The 13,582-nt window shown below is 47.1% G+C and overlaps 1 protein-coding gene across 1 annotated transcript in view; it reads right to left on the reverse strand.

Moving 5' to 3' along the window:
• The window catches only part of LOC119397704 (intermembrane lipid transfer protein VPS13A), a 1,038,245-nt gene that overhangs the window by 660,318 nt on the left and 364,345 nt on the right, over positions 1-13,582 (reverse strand). The window contains exon 37 of the mRNA XM_037665124.2: positions 3,040-3,156. Within this exon, the coding sequence (XP_037521052.1) occupies positions 3,040-3,156 (117 nt within the window). The remainder of the gene's footprint in view (positions 1-3,039; positions 3,157-13,582) is intronic.

Raw genomic sequence — 13,582 nt, forward strand, 5'->3', positions numbered from 1 at the left:
CAGCATTGGTGACAGTGAGCAACGGCGTGGAGACGGAGAGCGGCGAGTGGATGGAGCTGGGCGTGACGTCGGCGACATAGGCGGGTCATAGAATGCACGGCTGGACTGGCTGGTGGTGGTTGACGCGACTCGAGGCGGCTGCACGCGATGGCAGTAACGGGCCACGTGACCGGCATAACCGCATGCAAAGCAGATGGGCCGATTGTCGGGTGTGCGCCATCGGTTCGCCGGGGCAGGTCCCGCCCACGTCGCAGGATGCGATTGACGGGACGGCTGCTGAAATGACTGCAAGGTGGGTTGCAGTTGGGGCCTAGGGATGACGGCAGCATACGTAGCCGGCACGCCCACTTCGAAGGACGGAGGTCTAGCGGCGGCTTCGGCGTAACTCAACGGTGCAGCCACAGGGATTGCCTGGTGCGTCCTGGCGACAATCTGAGCGTAACTCTGTGGCGCAGGAGCCGGAGTTTGCTGGTGGTACTCCGGCATCACCTCCGCGATTGCCTGCTCAATAGCTCGGCGGATGGGAGAAAGAAGGGTCGTCGACGACTGTTGAACGTGCGGCGGGTGGGCGAAGGCCAGGAGAGAGAACTGGCGTGCGATTTCCTCGTGCACGAATGCCTTCATTTCTGCCAGCAGCGTGGCGTGGTCAGGTATGGCCGCCAAGCCAGCAAGCTCTTCGTCGCGTGGTGAAGAGCGACGGGTCATCGAACGTTGCCGGCGGAGCTCCTCGTAGCTCTGGCACAGTGTTATGACCTCGGCCACGGTGGAAGGGTTTTTAGCGAGCAACATGGTGAAGGCACCGTCGTGAATGCCCTTCATAATGTTCCGGATCTTGTCAGACTCGGACATGGTGCCGTTGGCTTTCTTACACAAGTCCAGGACATCTTCGATATAGCTGGTGAAAGATTCACCGGCCTGCTGAGCTCGTTCGCGTGAGCGCTGTTCTGCTTGCAGCTTACGAACTGCAGGGCGGCCAAAAACGTTGATGACGGCGGTCTTGAAATCCGACCAAGTAGCAAAATTGGACGCGTGGTTGTTGTACCACAAGCTTGCTACTCCCGTGAGGTAAAAGACCAAGTTGCTCAACTTGCCTGCTTCGTCCCATTTGTTGGGTACGCTCACGCGCTCGTAAATTGCGAGCCAGTCCTCCACGTCGGTGCCATCGGCGCCAGTGAAGATAGGTGGATCATGGATGCGTGGGACACCGGGACATGTGGTCGGTGTGGGAGGCGGCGTTTGCTGAGCGGCGTCTTGAGGCATGGTAGATGGCAGAGCACGGGAACGAAGCTCCAGGGGCATTGAATGGGAGCATAGCACTCTCCACCAATTTGTTAAGCGGTTTATTGGACGGCACTCGGCGACAATGCACTATGGCGACAGTCAAGGCAAAAGCACGGGCTCCGAGCGCGAGCGGCGTTTAGAAGAGGACGACCCACTAGGAGCTGCTGGAGAGCGCAACCGTTAAGCAGTACCAATTGCTTCGCCACAATGCATATATTTTGACTAATTTATTTCTCAACATAGCTAATTATGAATTGTTGTAAGAGCGAATAGCCAAAGCTACAATCACAGCTGTTATATTCGGCAAGTGATCATGATATCGATTCTCGCAATGCGTGGGATCTGCTGGAATTTTCAAAGTGTATGTTCATTGTTACTGTTTTTATTGAGACTGCGAATGATCTGTGGGGCATACCTGCACAACATGAACTGTGGTATGCGGGTATGTGCCACATGAGACTGAAGGAAAGGGTTTCATGACTTATGAGACAGACATACCAACTTACGTTGTAATTAAAACATTCACACTGTATTTTATCGTGTATAACCCACCCTGCATATAAGCCACATCCCCAAATACAAACCGCGGGAAAATACAATTAAGAAAATAATATCCCCAATATTGCCATGAAGCCACCTTCCTCGCATTACCGTAAAGCAGTGCATGAAGCCAACTTATGCATAGAACAGAAATTTCCGTATATACTAGCTCACACTCCGACCTTGACTCAAGTTTTCTGTATGTTTTGTGGGGCTTATACACAAGAAAATACGGTACATGCCAGCCTTGGGGACTCGAGATTCAGAAGATTCGTAAAGTGGGAGGTGGAGGTGGGGTGAGAGGGTATGCGCCAAAAGGAAACTGGCATGTGTTTTCATTCATTGTTTCTCAGTGTGTACATCAACCTCATAAACAGCTCTGAATGATTGCCAGTAATTTTTACAGACATCAGTGCAATCATACTGGTACTCTTTATTACACGGGACGTGCACGTGTGCGTATAAGCACAGTGATGTCCTTGCCTGTCATCCCTTTGTCTCTTGTTTTCTTCAGTTGTGCTGCTCGAATCAGTACAGTGAAATCCCTCGATATCCCTATCACTGCTTTGCTTTTCAAACGAAGCTGCATGATTTTTTAGTGAATTTTCATTGTGTTTTCTGGGATCGTATGTTTTTTTCCACATTTAAAAAAAATAATGTTCGAAAAAGGTTGTGCTGTGTATAAAAAAAGAACTCTCGCGACTGTGCAATTATACGAAGTGACATCAGAGACTTCAGGGTGGCCTTACTTATAGCAGATCACCCGAGAAGACTTGATGCATTGCTTTTCAACTAGGTCACTATAAACCATTCTTAATTCTTCCCCAGCATATTGAACATTACCTTTTTTTTTTACAGTTGTAAATCATCTCTGCTGAAACACAGCAACTTCATCTCCTAAAGCAGTTGCCCCTTCCATGTCTTGTTTAAAGTTAGTCCATGTGTTATCATATCATAAATAGCGCAACAAATTATTTTTGAATATGCTGTACAGTGCTTTCCTTTTCAACAAACTTTCTTATCAGATCTTAGCAGAACTGCCTTAAACAATGGGATAGGTTTACATTGGTGCACTTTGCATATTCACTCTTGCCCACTTAAATAAAGGATGGAGTCCAAGGAAATGAGGAAAGTCTGTGATGGTAAAGCACTGCCTTGCCAGTGTTCGGTAACTTAAGCGACAGCCGTTCAACCAGGAGATAAATGAAGGCCACTGACCGTGTACAAGGTGCTCTTCCTCTGGTCCCAAAAGAAGGACGAGGCACTCAGGTCAATTACAGAAGCTGTCATGTTTTGCTGGCCCAAGTTTCGACAGTAGTCCACCATGATGTCCATCTGCAAGCATGCAGCACAAATTGAAAACTCACATAGCTTGACATATTAGTCACAAAGTCTTTCTGGTTACACTGTGGAGCCAATGCATTTTTCATCTCTTAAAGTTCTTGCACGAAACTCTGGACGTATTGGGAATATTGTGAGAGCAATAAACCCTGTTAAAGCATCATCAAAAAAGAGGAAATAGAATTTGGTGTGCCACCCAGTGCACAACCAGGTGGACGGCATGAATGCAGAGTGCAAGTGATGCTGACAAGCCAGACGCTTCTCATGCATGCTTACATGAGCCTGCATGAGTGGCCTGCATGAGTGGCGACACAACAAAGCCCTAACAAAATGGCTACAGCTCATAGCCATTTTGTTGTGGTCTTGCACAGCAGTGCAGAGCTTGGGTTTCCTGCCTTTCTTTTTTCCCTTTCCCATTAAGGACACTGGCAGCTGTACACAAAGACAGCTGGCACTTGTCAGCAATGCGTTGTGCCTCGGAAAGAACACTGCCTGCTGAAATGCAGTAAAAGGTTGTCTCTTGCTAAGGATCTTCATGCTGAACTGGGGTCAGGGTCCCTGCTAATTGGCATGTTCATTGGCAAAGTGCACACAAGGACACCCAGCGCACTACTGAAATTTATTGAAACAAAAGGTTTTAATAAATGCCGTTTTCGTTCATAATATTGGTTCCCATGCCAGTGATTGATGTCAAGAAACCTCACACTACTAGCAGCTGATCAAGCCGAACATTTATAGTGAAACCCCTTCATTAGAGACCAGAGAGCAGTTCTTGTCCCTTAAATGAGGAGTCTCTTAATAAGCAGGGTCTTCTGATGAGCCCCTATTTCAATGTAGGCACACTGCAGCTAAGATAAACTTTAAATGAGGCCTTTCGTGATATGTTTATTATGTACCGCTTGTTTCATTACTGTGCAATTTGCTTGGTGGATCACTCCACAGACAATCCATGTTTTCTTCTGCACAACTTTCTCACAATACTTGGCGACTGCCTCGCTTTCTTGGAAGTTGGCCCGATAACTTGTTCACACCATGTGGATGACTGCTTTGCGCACACTTGCCAGGTAGCTTTGTCGTAAACAAAAAAAAAAGATTGTGTGCACAGTGCACCCTAGCTATGCAACATGTGCAGCATTTCTTGAATGGGAGGAATGCTGTATAGAAGGGCGCACTTCCAGTTATTCTTAGCTTGACAGACAGTCTCATTTACTATGCCCTTTTCGAGCTTGAAGTGCTGCTTTACAATGTATTGCCATTATCTTTGAACTTATCTTCATTTTACAGCTGACTCCGTGTTTGCTTTTACGTTACAGCAAACAGTGAGTGCACACATCAGTCCTTTTTTTCCTGTCGAGACATATTTTTTAGGCTACGTAGTTCATACCTGCAGTAAAAGAGCACAAAGAGGTGTACGCAGGGCACACTACCTGGAAGTTTGTTCGATAGTTGTGCAGAATACGTACATGAATAAACAAAAGATGGGAAAATGCAAGACATCTGACAGAGCATCAGATGTTTAATGAAGCCAAGGAAGGTACAGGGTAGTACTAGTAATGGCGATACAGATGTGAAGAAAGTAAAGTGGACGAACAGACCACTTGTCGTCAACAGAGACCGAACCTGCAACCTGCAACCTGCAACCGATGCTCTACCAATTGAACTACGGTGGCGGTGGTCCACTTTATCGGGTATTTATAACAGCGAAAGCTGTTATGAGATCATTTCAGCGGCCGTTTTTGGAGCCGTAGTTGTCCGTCGCCGCCACTGCCGGTGTCCGTAACCACTATCGCTCCAAATAAGAAAAAAAAAAAAGAAATCAGAAAAAAATTCCAGGATGAAACGAGGTTTGAACCTGGGCCCTCTGTGTGGGAGCCCAGTGTTCAACCTCTGAACCATGCCAGTGCTTGAAACTGCTTTGCAAAAAGACCCTATACAGGCTTCATGTCGGAAAGGAACCACATTAGCATATGCAATATAGCGTGGTAGAAGAGTAAAATAAGCACCAAGCGTCGCACAACGCGAATTCTGTAACCAGGCGTCACACAATGCGAATTGCGCAGCGAGTAGGTTGTTGAATGCTTCCAACCCATTACAAAGGGCTCTGCCATAATTCTTCATCGTTATCAGGCACAGCATCAACAATATAATAACAATAATATCTGGGGTTTAACGTCCCAAAACCACGATATGATTATGAGAGACGCACAGCATCAACAAAGTGCGCATAATGCCTTACATGCGTTTAGCAGGTACCAACGCTCTCCGTAGAATGACGAAAAATGGCACAGTGCCTGCTGCCCTACTTCTCAAAAATTACAGTGATTTATAGTGTAGTGGGTTCCTCGCAAGTGCACTTGTATTGGTTGCCAAGGAAGCCCATAATCTATTTTCTCGGGTCTCAATAAAGTTCTTCGCCCCCCCCCCCCCCCTCTCTCTCTCCCACGTCAATGTATGTTATACAGCATGGCGGGAGAGGAAAATAGCGACCGGGCATCACAAAATGCAAATTGCATAACTGGTGGGCCGTTTAAAGCTTCCAACCTATTACAAAGGGCTGAGCCATAATTCTTTACCGTCATCAGTCGTCGCTTCAACAAAGCGCACATAATGTCTTACAGACGTGTAGATGGTGCCTCGCTTCTCCGCAGAATGAGGAATAATGGCTTAGTAGGTGCTTCCCAACTTCACAAAAATTGTGATTAATGGCGTAGTGGGTACCTTGCTAGTGTACTTGTATTAGTAGCCCCAAGAGAGCTTACAACGGGCTCTAGAAACGCTGCACTTCCAGCTTTCGCTGTGACTGTGCTGCGGTTTCAGCGCAGGCCTGGCATTTTTATTCATGCAAACCTGGCAGTGTTAGTCGGCGCCATTCGTAGCCATGACGGTGAGTGTGGAACATACTTTCTTAGGACAGCTGGCGTCACGTAGCACGTGATCGTTTAACAAGCGGACCAATAAGCCCTCACATACTATGTGAAAGCATCAAGTCTACCAGAACGACACCCTCACTGTGAATGCAGGAAAGAAGGGAATTTCGAGGGCTCACTTGAGAGGCCCCCAATTCCCTTCTTTCACTCAGAGCATCACATGGCCACTCCTACTGTGCATGCAGAATGGGTCCCGTAAGGAATCCGTCATCTTTCTAGGAGGGCATAACAGGTAGCATGCTGACACAGGATTCACCAAGCTTTTTTATTTCTAGGGCTTCGACAATGTCCCCTCAGTTGATTTGGACATGATGCTAGTGTTTCCAAATTGAGGTGCACATCCGCAGTCTTTACAATGAAAACCCAGATGCCCTAACATCACTTTTGTTGTGTTGCACTTATGCTCTTTGAATCTGTCATTTAGGCATCTTCACGTTTGTCCTACGTATGACGTGCCACAAGATAAAGGAAGACAAATGGTTGCATTCATTGTGGAAACAATGGACGCAACTGCAGCCAATGGAACTGCACCCAAAGTTAAGACGTCTATCACAAGTCATATTTTCGACAAAAAATAAAGAATAACTTGTCCTCTACGAACAAATTTTCTACATCAAAGGAGACACAAGCAATGGGAGAGGTAGGGTGGCCAACCATATGGGTGTCTGTTATACCCAATTGTGCCTGCGATATCAGGGCCTCTTTGTCATGAGTAAGGAGATCGCGCAAGAAAGACGACGAAGAAGAAGCTGAAGAGGCACTCAAAACGGCAAAAGCGCGTGCACGGGGCGGCACAAAGCTAGAAGCGCGTGACACGAGCCATAAATGAATGTGAAAGTATACGACAAGTTGGCGTTGTTTGTGTGGCTACGGTCGAAGAAGATTGCATTGTCAGCTTTGTACTGGCGAGGAACAGGAGCAGAGGATTCGCTTCAGGACGCTGTGATGCTGGCACTACGTGGCGTGACCATTGGCATCGATGACGTTCGAGCGAGGCTCCCCAGAGGTGCTGCAGCCTCCTGTGACAGTTCCAGATGCATCAGCAGCAGTCCCTCTTTGAAAGTTGGCCAGCAACAATTCCCGGGACTCCACGTCAAAACTTCGAGCAGAGGCCAAGCTCGTAGTCAGGCCTAAGACGAAGACGCCCTACTACGTCAGCTAAGGAGACCGGGAAAAAGGCTTACAGCAGCTTAGCTAGACAATTTCAACGACAATTTCGTCAGGATCATCGGCAACATCGGCCTTGGATGAAACACAACCGAGTTTAGACTTTGAGAAGACTACGATTGGCGGAACCAAGTAAGAGTGTTCCATTTGGGCTACGACTCGACTGCAAGGCCAAAGTGGCCAGATTAGTGGCCAGATTGTAGTTAGGGCCTCAGATATTGACCCTATTGTTGGTTTATTTAGGACTTTAATGTTAGTTTATTTTGTTGAGATTTGTTTAGAGTATATCACGTAAGGTTTTCACTGTTTGCTTTTTACTCAGTGTTGAGTTTTTCTCCTTTTTCTTGGTTGTAATTAAATTATGTGTGCTGTGCCTCCCAGCGACCTCTCAATCTATCTCCAAAACGCACACCCCCAAGATATGTGGCACTCTTTAAAGGGGCTCAACTTTAAAGGGACATTAAAGGCAAATAATTTATGTCAGAGTGAAAGCTCAATGTATGACAACTTCTAAAACGGCAATATTATCAACAGCAGTGCCCTACTTACCGAGAAATTAAGCTAAATGTATCCCATGATGAGCGCCACGAGTGGGACATTTTCGAAGTGATCCCAATGACGTATGAGAGTCTGCCTACAATAAATCACTAGTAATCAAACTAGCAGCAATAAAAAAAGAACCTCCCGTGCATCAAAAGAGGTAATGAAATGCTGTTTCTTCGCTTCCGTTTGATTCATGGAAAAAAGAACCTCTGTGGCATTGCCATGGAGAACGGCGCGCGTGGTTCAAAGGTTCCGTTTTCGCCGAACTGCGCTTCGCCCGGCGCCCTGCTTCGCTCACGTGGTCGCGTCTCAGTGGCAGTTTCGAGATCGCGTACTGCCGCGTGTGTTTTGCGCTCTCGTGAAAGTCGCTCTGACAGAAAGTTCGACAAAATGCCGCATGCATGTGATATTACCGGATGCCCGAATGGTGCACGCCGCCAGTTCTGCAGCAAGGAAACCGATGTGTCTTTTCACTGGGTGCCGCGGAATGAACCCTCTCACTGAATTGGAGCCCAGCGTCGCGAGCCAATGTTTCGTCGTCAAGTTCTCCGTCCACATCCATTGCGGCGATTGCGGCAAGCTTCGATGGCTTCAATGGCCGTTGTTGCTGCTGTGGGTCCCGCTACTTTCGCTCTGCTGCTACTAGTGCCGGCGGCAGCGCAGTAAAGGCGGGCAACGTTGGGCACGGCAGCAGTGACGTATGAAAGTCTGATTTCAGGCGGATGATTTGAAGTGCGCTAATGCGATGCGGACCACTAAAATGTGATCTTATTTCAAAATAAGCACTTCCTTGGCATAAAAGTAGCACTACGAGGTTTCTGGACCGCTATTTCAACAATCATTGTCGACTTAATATTTGCCTTTAGTGTCCCTTTAACACAATCTGAGTTTTTTGCGCCTAAGGTACAAACATTACTTGCATCTACAAGGAAAACAGAATGCCACGAAAATTCAGGATACCGCTTGCTAGTGGACGATGTGTTAATGATGGCTTTTGTGAACACAAGAACAACTTAGAGCTAAAGTTCTGAGCTCAGTTGGAAGTAGTGTCCTTTCACTGCCCACGTTTTTCACACTCTTTTCAGGTGGCAACAGTGGAGCACAAACAGCATGCCGTACCCTGCAATGTCTGGTCATCAGGAAGGATCCATTTGGTTTATGCCGGCCTTCATTTCTGCTTATCCACTCATTTCAAAATTTATTCCCTTTTAGCACAATTTCAAGTTACCAAGGTTTACTTCACTATGTGCTTGTGTTTTACTAAGCATAGGCCCAAGTGAAAGCAAACTAAAGATACTCATGTGTGCTAAGCAGTTTGCCAAAGTACACTCAATAAAAGCTCTATACTTTCAAGGTCCCCTCGAAGGTTATACTAAAAAACGAGCCCCGATGCATTTTGTACTTGCTGAAACAACCTTAAATGAACCAGCATAAGCAAAATGTGTGGGCATTTCCATAGCTTTCTCTGCCACGGCACAATGGGATGCAAAAAGATGTGGGATCATGCTAATACACACTGTAATGGAATAGTACTACAGTGATGAATGCATGCCCTTATAGCCCTGCAAATATGCCTGGATCTTAGTTATGTGCAGTTATTACTATACCCTCTGACTGGCTGTCGAGTCTTAAAGGGACACTAAAGGCAAATAAAAACTTATGTCAGAGTTAAAGGTCGATGTATGACAATGTCTAAAATGGCAATATTATCAACAGCAGTGCCCTACTTACTGAGAAATTAAGCTAAATGTATCACACGATGAGCGCCACAAGCGGGAAATTTTGGAAATGATCCTGATGACGTGAGAGAGTCCGAGTGCAATTAATCACTCGTAATCAAACTAGCTGCAATAAAAAAAAGAACCTTCCGTGCATCCCGAGACGTAATAAAGTGCTGCTTGTTCGTTTCTGTTTGATTCATGTAAAAAAGAACCTCTTTGGCGTTGCCATGGGGAACGACGTGCATGGTTCAAAGGTTTCGTTTTCGCCGAACTGCGCTCCGCCCAGCGCCCTGCTTCGCTTATGCGGTCACGGCGTGTCTCAGTGGTAGTTTCGGGATCGCGTCCTGCCGTGTGTGTTTTGCGCGCTCGCGAAAGTCGCTCTGACAGAAAGTTCGACAAAATGCCGCATGCAACGACGCCGGCACTACGAGCCCTCAGCAGCATACCACGTTCATTGGGGATCAAGTCGCTGAATTGGAGCCCACCGTCGCGAGCCAATGTCTCGTTGTCAAGTTCTCCGTCCACATCCATTGCGGCGATTGCGGCAAGCTTCGATGGCTTCATGGCTGTTGTTGCTGCTGTGGGTCCCGCTACTTTCGCTCTGCTGCTACTAGTGTCGGTGGCAGCGCAGTAAAGGCGGACAACGTTGGGCATGGCAGCAGTGACGTATGAAAGTCTGATTTCAGGCAGATGATTTGAAGTGCGCTAACGCGATGCAGACAACTAAAACGTGATTTTATTGCAAAATAAGCACTTCCTTGGCACAAAAATAGCACTACGAAGTTTGTGGACCACAACTTCAACAATCAATGTCGTGCCAGTGAGTTTAATCCAAGTGCCACCATGATGAATTCAATCACAAACAACTTTAATTCAAGTGCCAGTCAGTTTAATCCATACACAAGAAGCAGTAATACGGGGCATGAAAACAGCAGTGCAATTAAAATACAAATGCTACAATATTAAATACAATAATTGGAAAGTAGAAAGCAGCACTAATATTTGTATTGACCGCTGTTATTTATGAAAAAGAAGTTACTGCCATAGTTTGCTTGAGCCGTGTTTGGAGCACTCACACTTCGTGAACACAAGTCTGTATAGATGCAATGTTTGGTACGGGCAGGATCATTTTAATAGAAACGAAAGAAAGGGCGTCTGTGTGCTGCTCATTACGAACGTGTTAAAGGATATTTTGTATTTGAACGAAATTCAGAGCTCGTAAATGGATTTTGGTTTTGGCACCCAATATAATGCAGCTCTAGCTCTGGTCACTAATGTGAAGGACCGATAGTCTATGCTCAATTAGAGCGACGGAATGGATACAAAGTGATAGAAAACCTAGCCAAGGGCGGCAATGGGCCAAGTGGAAATAATTTGAAGAGGCTTTCGTCCTGCAGAGTGCATGTTGACACCAGAAGTTACATTTTACAGTCACCTCAGTTCTTATATTTTTATTTAAACAAAATGATATGTGTCCGATGATGTGAATAGTATTCATTGTTGGGCTAGGTCGCACGGTGACATATTCAACGCAGCGCGAGAAAACGAAGACAGGAGAAAGAGAAGGCACAAGGACGAGCGATCGTGCTTTGTATTCGTTTTTTCGCGCTGACCGCCTATTCGAAGTGAACAGCAATTTCAAGTAATTCTTTATTTATCTTCGTTACTCCGGCATATGTGGACGTCTGTACGGTACATATATTTCATTGGGTCGCTCTCACATGAGATGCTGCTGCAATCATCAATTTATTCGATCAGTGTATGTATATATATACAGTTGACGACCGATTTTTCGGACGCCCAATTTTTCGGACATGCTTGATAATTCGGACATTTACCCGGCACCAGGACATACCCTATAAGTTCAACGTATTTCGCAGCTCGAAATTTCGGACACTTAAGGACGGGCTGTTCGATATTTCAGACTTTCCAAGCGCCAGTCGAGCCGACTGCCAGCATTTTTTCGCGCCGCCGCCATCTTGTTTGTTTATTTTTTCTCCAGTAGCCTCGAACCGGTGCTGGCCGTGCGCGCGGCCGCTAGCTCCGCTAGGGTGGCTACATCGAACTGCTGGATCGAGGCTATTTCCGCATCGGCGTCGCTGCCGAAAAATTTTTCTTTCTTCTCTGCTGTGACCGTTGGATTGACAAGAACGCATCGACTGACTTTTCGCCTGTGCGTGTGCCATGTGTTCCGCCTCCGCGTGTGTTGCCTAGCTAACTGCGCTGATTCATAATGGATAAGGGATCGTCGATGTTGTCGTCGGCCTCGAGAGCTCCGATGAAGCGCGGCAAGTATGTCACCATGTCGATGGCAAAAAAAGCTGCCATCGTCAAGCTTGTTGAAAGTGGCCGATCGCGCGCAGACGTTGCGAAAGAGTTCCATATTTCCAAACAGACCCTTTCAGACTACATCAAGAACAAGCAAAAGATTTTGGAGGCAGCGGAAAAGTCCACTGGATCTCGTCAAAAAAATGTCAGTCAAGGTACCTACCCTAAGCTCGAGGAGGCCCTACTCGTATGGCTGAAGTCGACAGTGGCCAGCAAGGTTCCCGTCTCCGGGGGCCTCCTCAAACAGAAAGCTGAGATGATGGCGCTTCAAATGAACATTGAGGGATTTAAGGTCAGTGACGGCTGGCTAAGGAACTTCAAGAAGCGCTCTGACCTCAGTTTGAAAAAGCTGTGCGGTGAAAGTGCAGCTGTTGACCTCAGCGTCGTTGCGAACTACCGCTCTGAAAAGCTGCAGTCCCTTTTACAGGAGTACTCGCCAGACGATACTTTACTCTGTGACGAAACCGGACTTTTTTTCAAGCTGATGCCAGAAAAGACTCTTGCCTTTGCTGGCGACCCTTGTCATGGTGGCAAACACAGTAAGGAGCGAGTTACTGTACTGATCGGTAGCAATATGTCGGGCACAGAAAAACTGCCGATGCTCGTCATCGGCAAGTTGAAAGCTCCGAGGTGCTTTAAAGGTGTAAAGTCCCTGCCTGTTTCGTACGAGGCCAACAAAACGGCCTGGGTAACGCAGAACATTTTTGAAAGCTATGTGAGAAGACTAGATCGCAAATTTGATCTAGAAGGCTGCAAAATTGTGTTGTTTGTCGACAACTGCGCTGCGCACGGGCACATAAACAACTTGAAGGCTGTGCGCGTCGAGTTCTTGCCACGGAACACGACAAGTGTCCTACAACCGATGGACCAGGGTGTCATACGCACTCTCAAAGTGAGCTATCGGTCACGCTTGCTTTCACGTGCGGTGGTGTGCCTCGACAGCGGAAAAGCGTACTCGGTTGATTTGCTTGGGGCACTTAGCATGCTCGCCGATGCGTGGAAATCGATGACATCGACAACGCTGCGCAACTGTTTCCGCCACGCGGGATTTGTGTTGAATGGCGAGTCGGCCGCCTTGGACGAGGACAGTGTCGTCGACCAGGTGTCGGAAAGCGAGCAGCTTATCGACGACCTTCGCACTGCGGGCGTCGAGATTCCATCAGATGTCTCGTTTTCCAAGTTTGCGTGTGTGGACAGCGAGTTAGAACTTTGCGCTGGCCTCACGAATGAGGAAATCATTCGCCAAGTGCTTGCAGAGTCCGAGAGCGACGATGACGACGACGACTTACCTGCAACAACACAGCCGACGCAAGCTGAGCTGATGCAAGCGCTCGCAACTCTTTCGTCAGCTTACAGCGACACGACAACTCTAGCCGAAATGCGGGCGGACGTGCTCACATGGAAGCGAAACATGGTCCAGAAGAAGATAAATCACTTTTTCCGCCCTCCGGCTCAATAGTAAGCAATAAAGTGTGCATTTTGGGGGCACATTTGCTTTTTCGGACTGCGCGATTTTTCGGACATTTTCGCGGTCCCTTGAGGGTCCAAAAAATCGGTCGTCGACTGTATATATATATATTTATATAGCGCTGCGTCAAGCAGCACAGAAAGCCTGCTCTCATTTTTTGTCATACCTTGCGGTGTCACCAGTACTAAACCAGGGCTTTCACTTAGGTAGGCCTTCATGCGTGACTTCAATTTTCAAAAAAAAAACTTCTTCTATTCGGTTGAAGA

Source organism: Rhipicephalus sanguineus, chromosome 6 (genome assembly GCF_013339695.2).
Source record: "Rhipicephalus sanguineus isolate Rsan-2018 chromosome 6, BIME_Rsan_1.4, whole genome shotgun sequence".
Taxonomy (NCBI): Eukaryota; Metazoa; Arthropoda; class Arachnida; order Ixodida; family Ixodidae; genus Rhipicephalus; species Rhipicephalus sanguineus.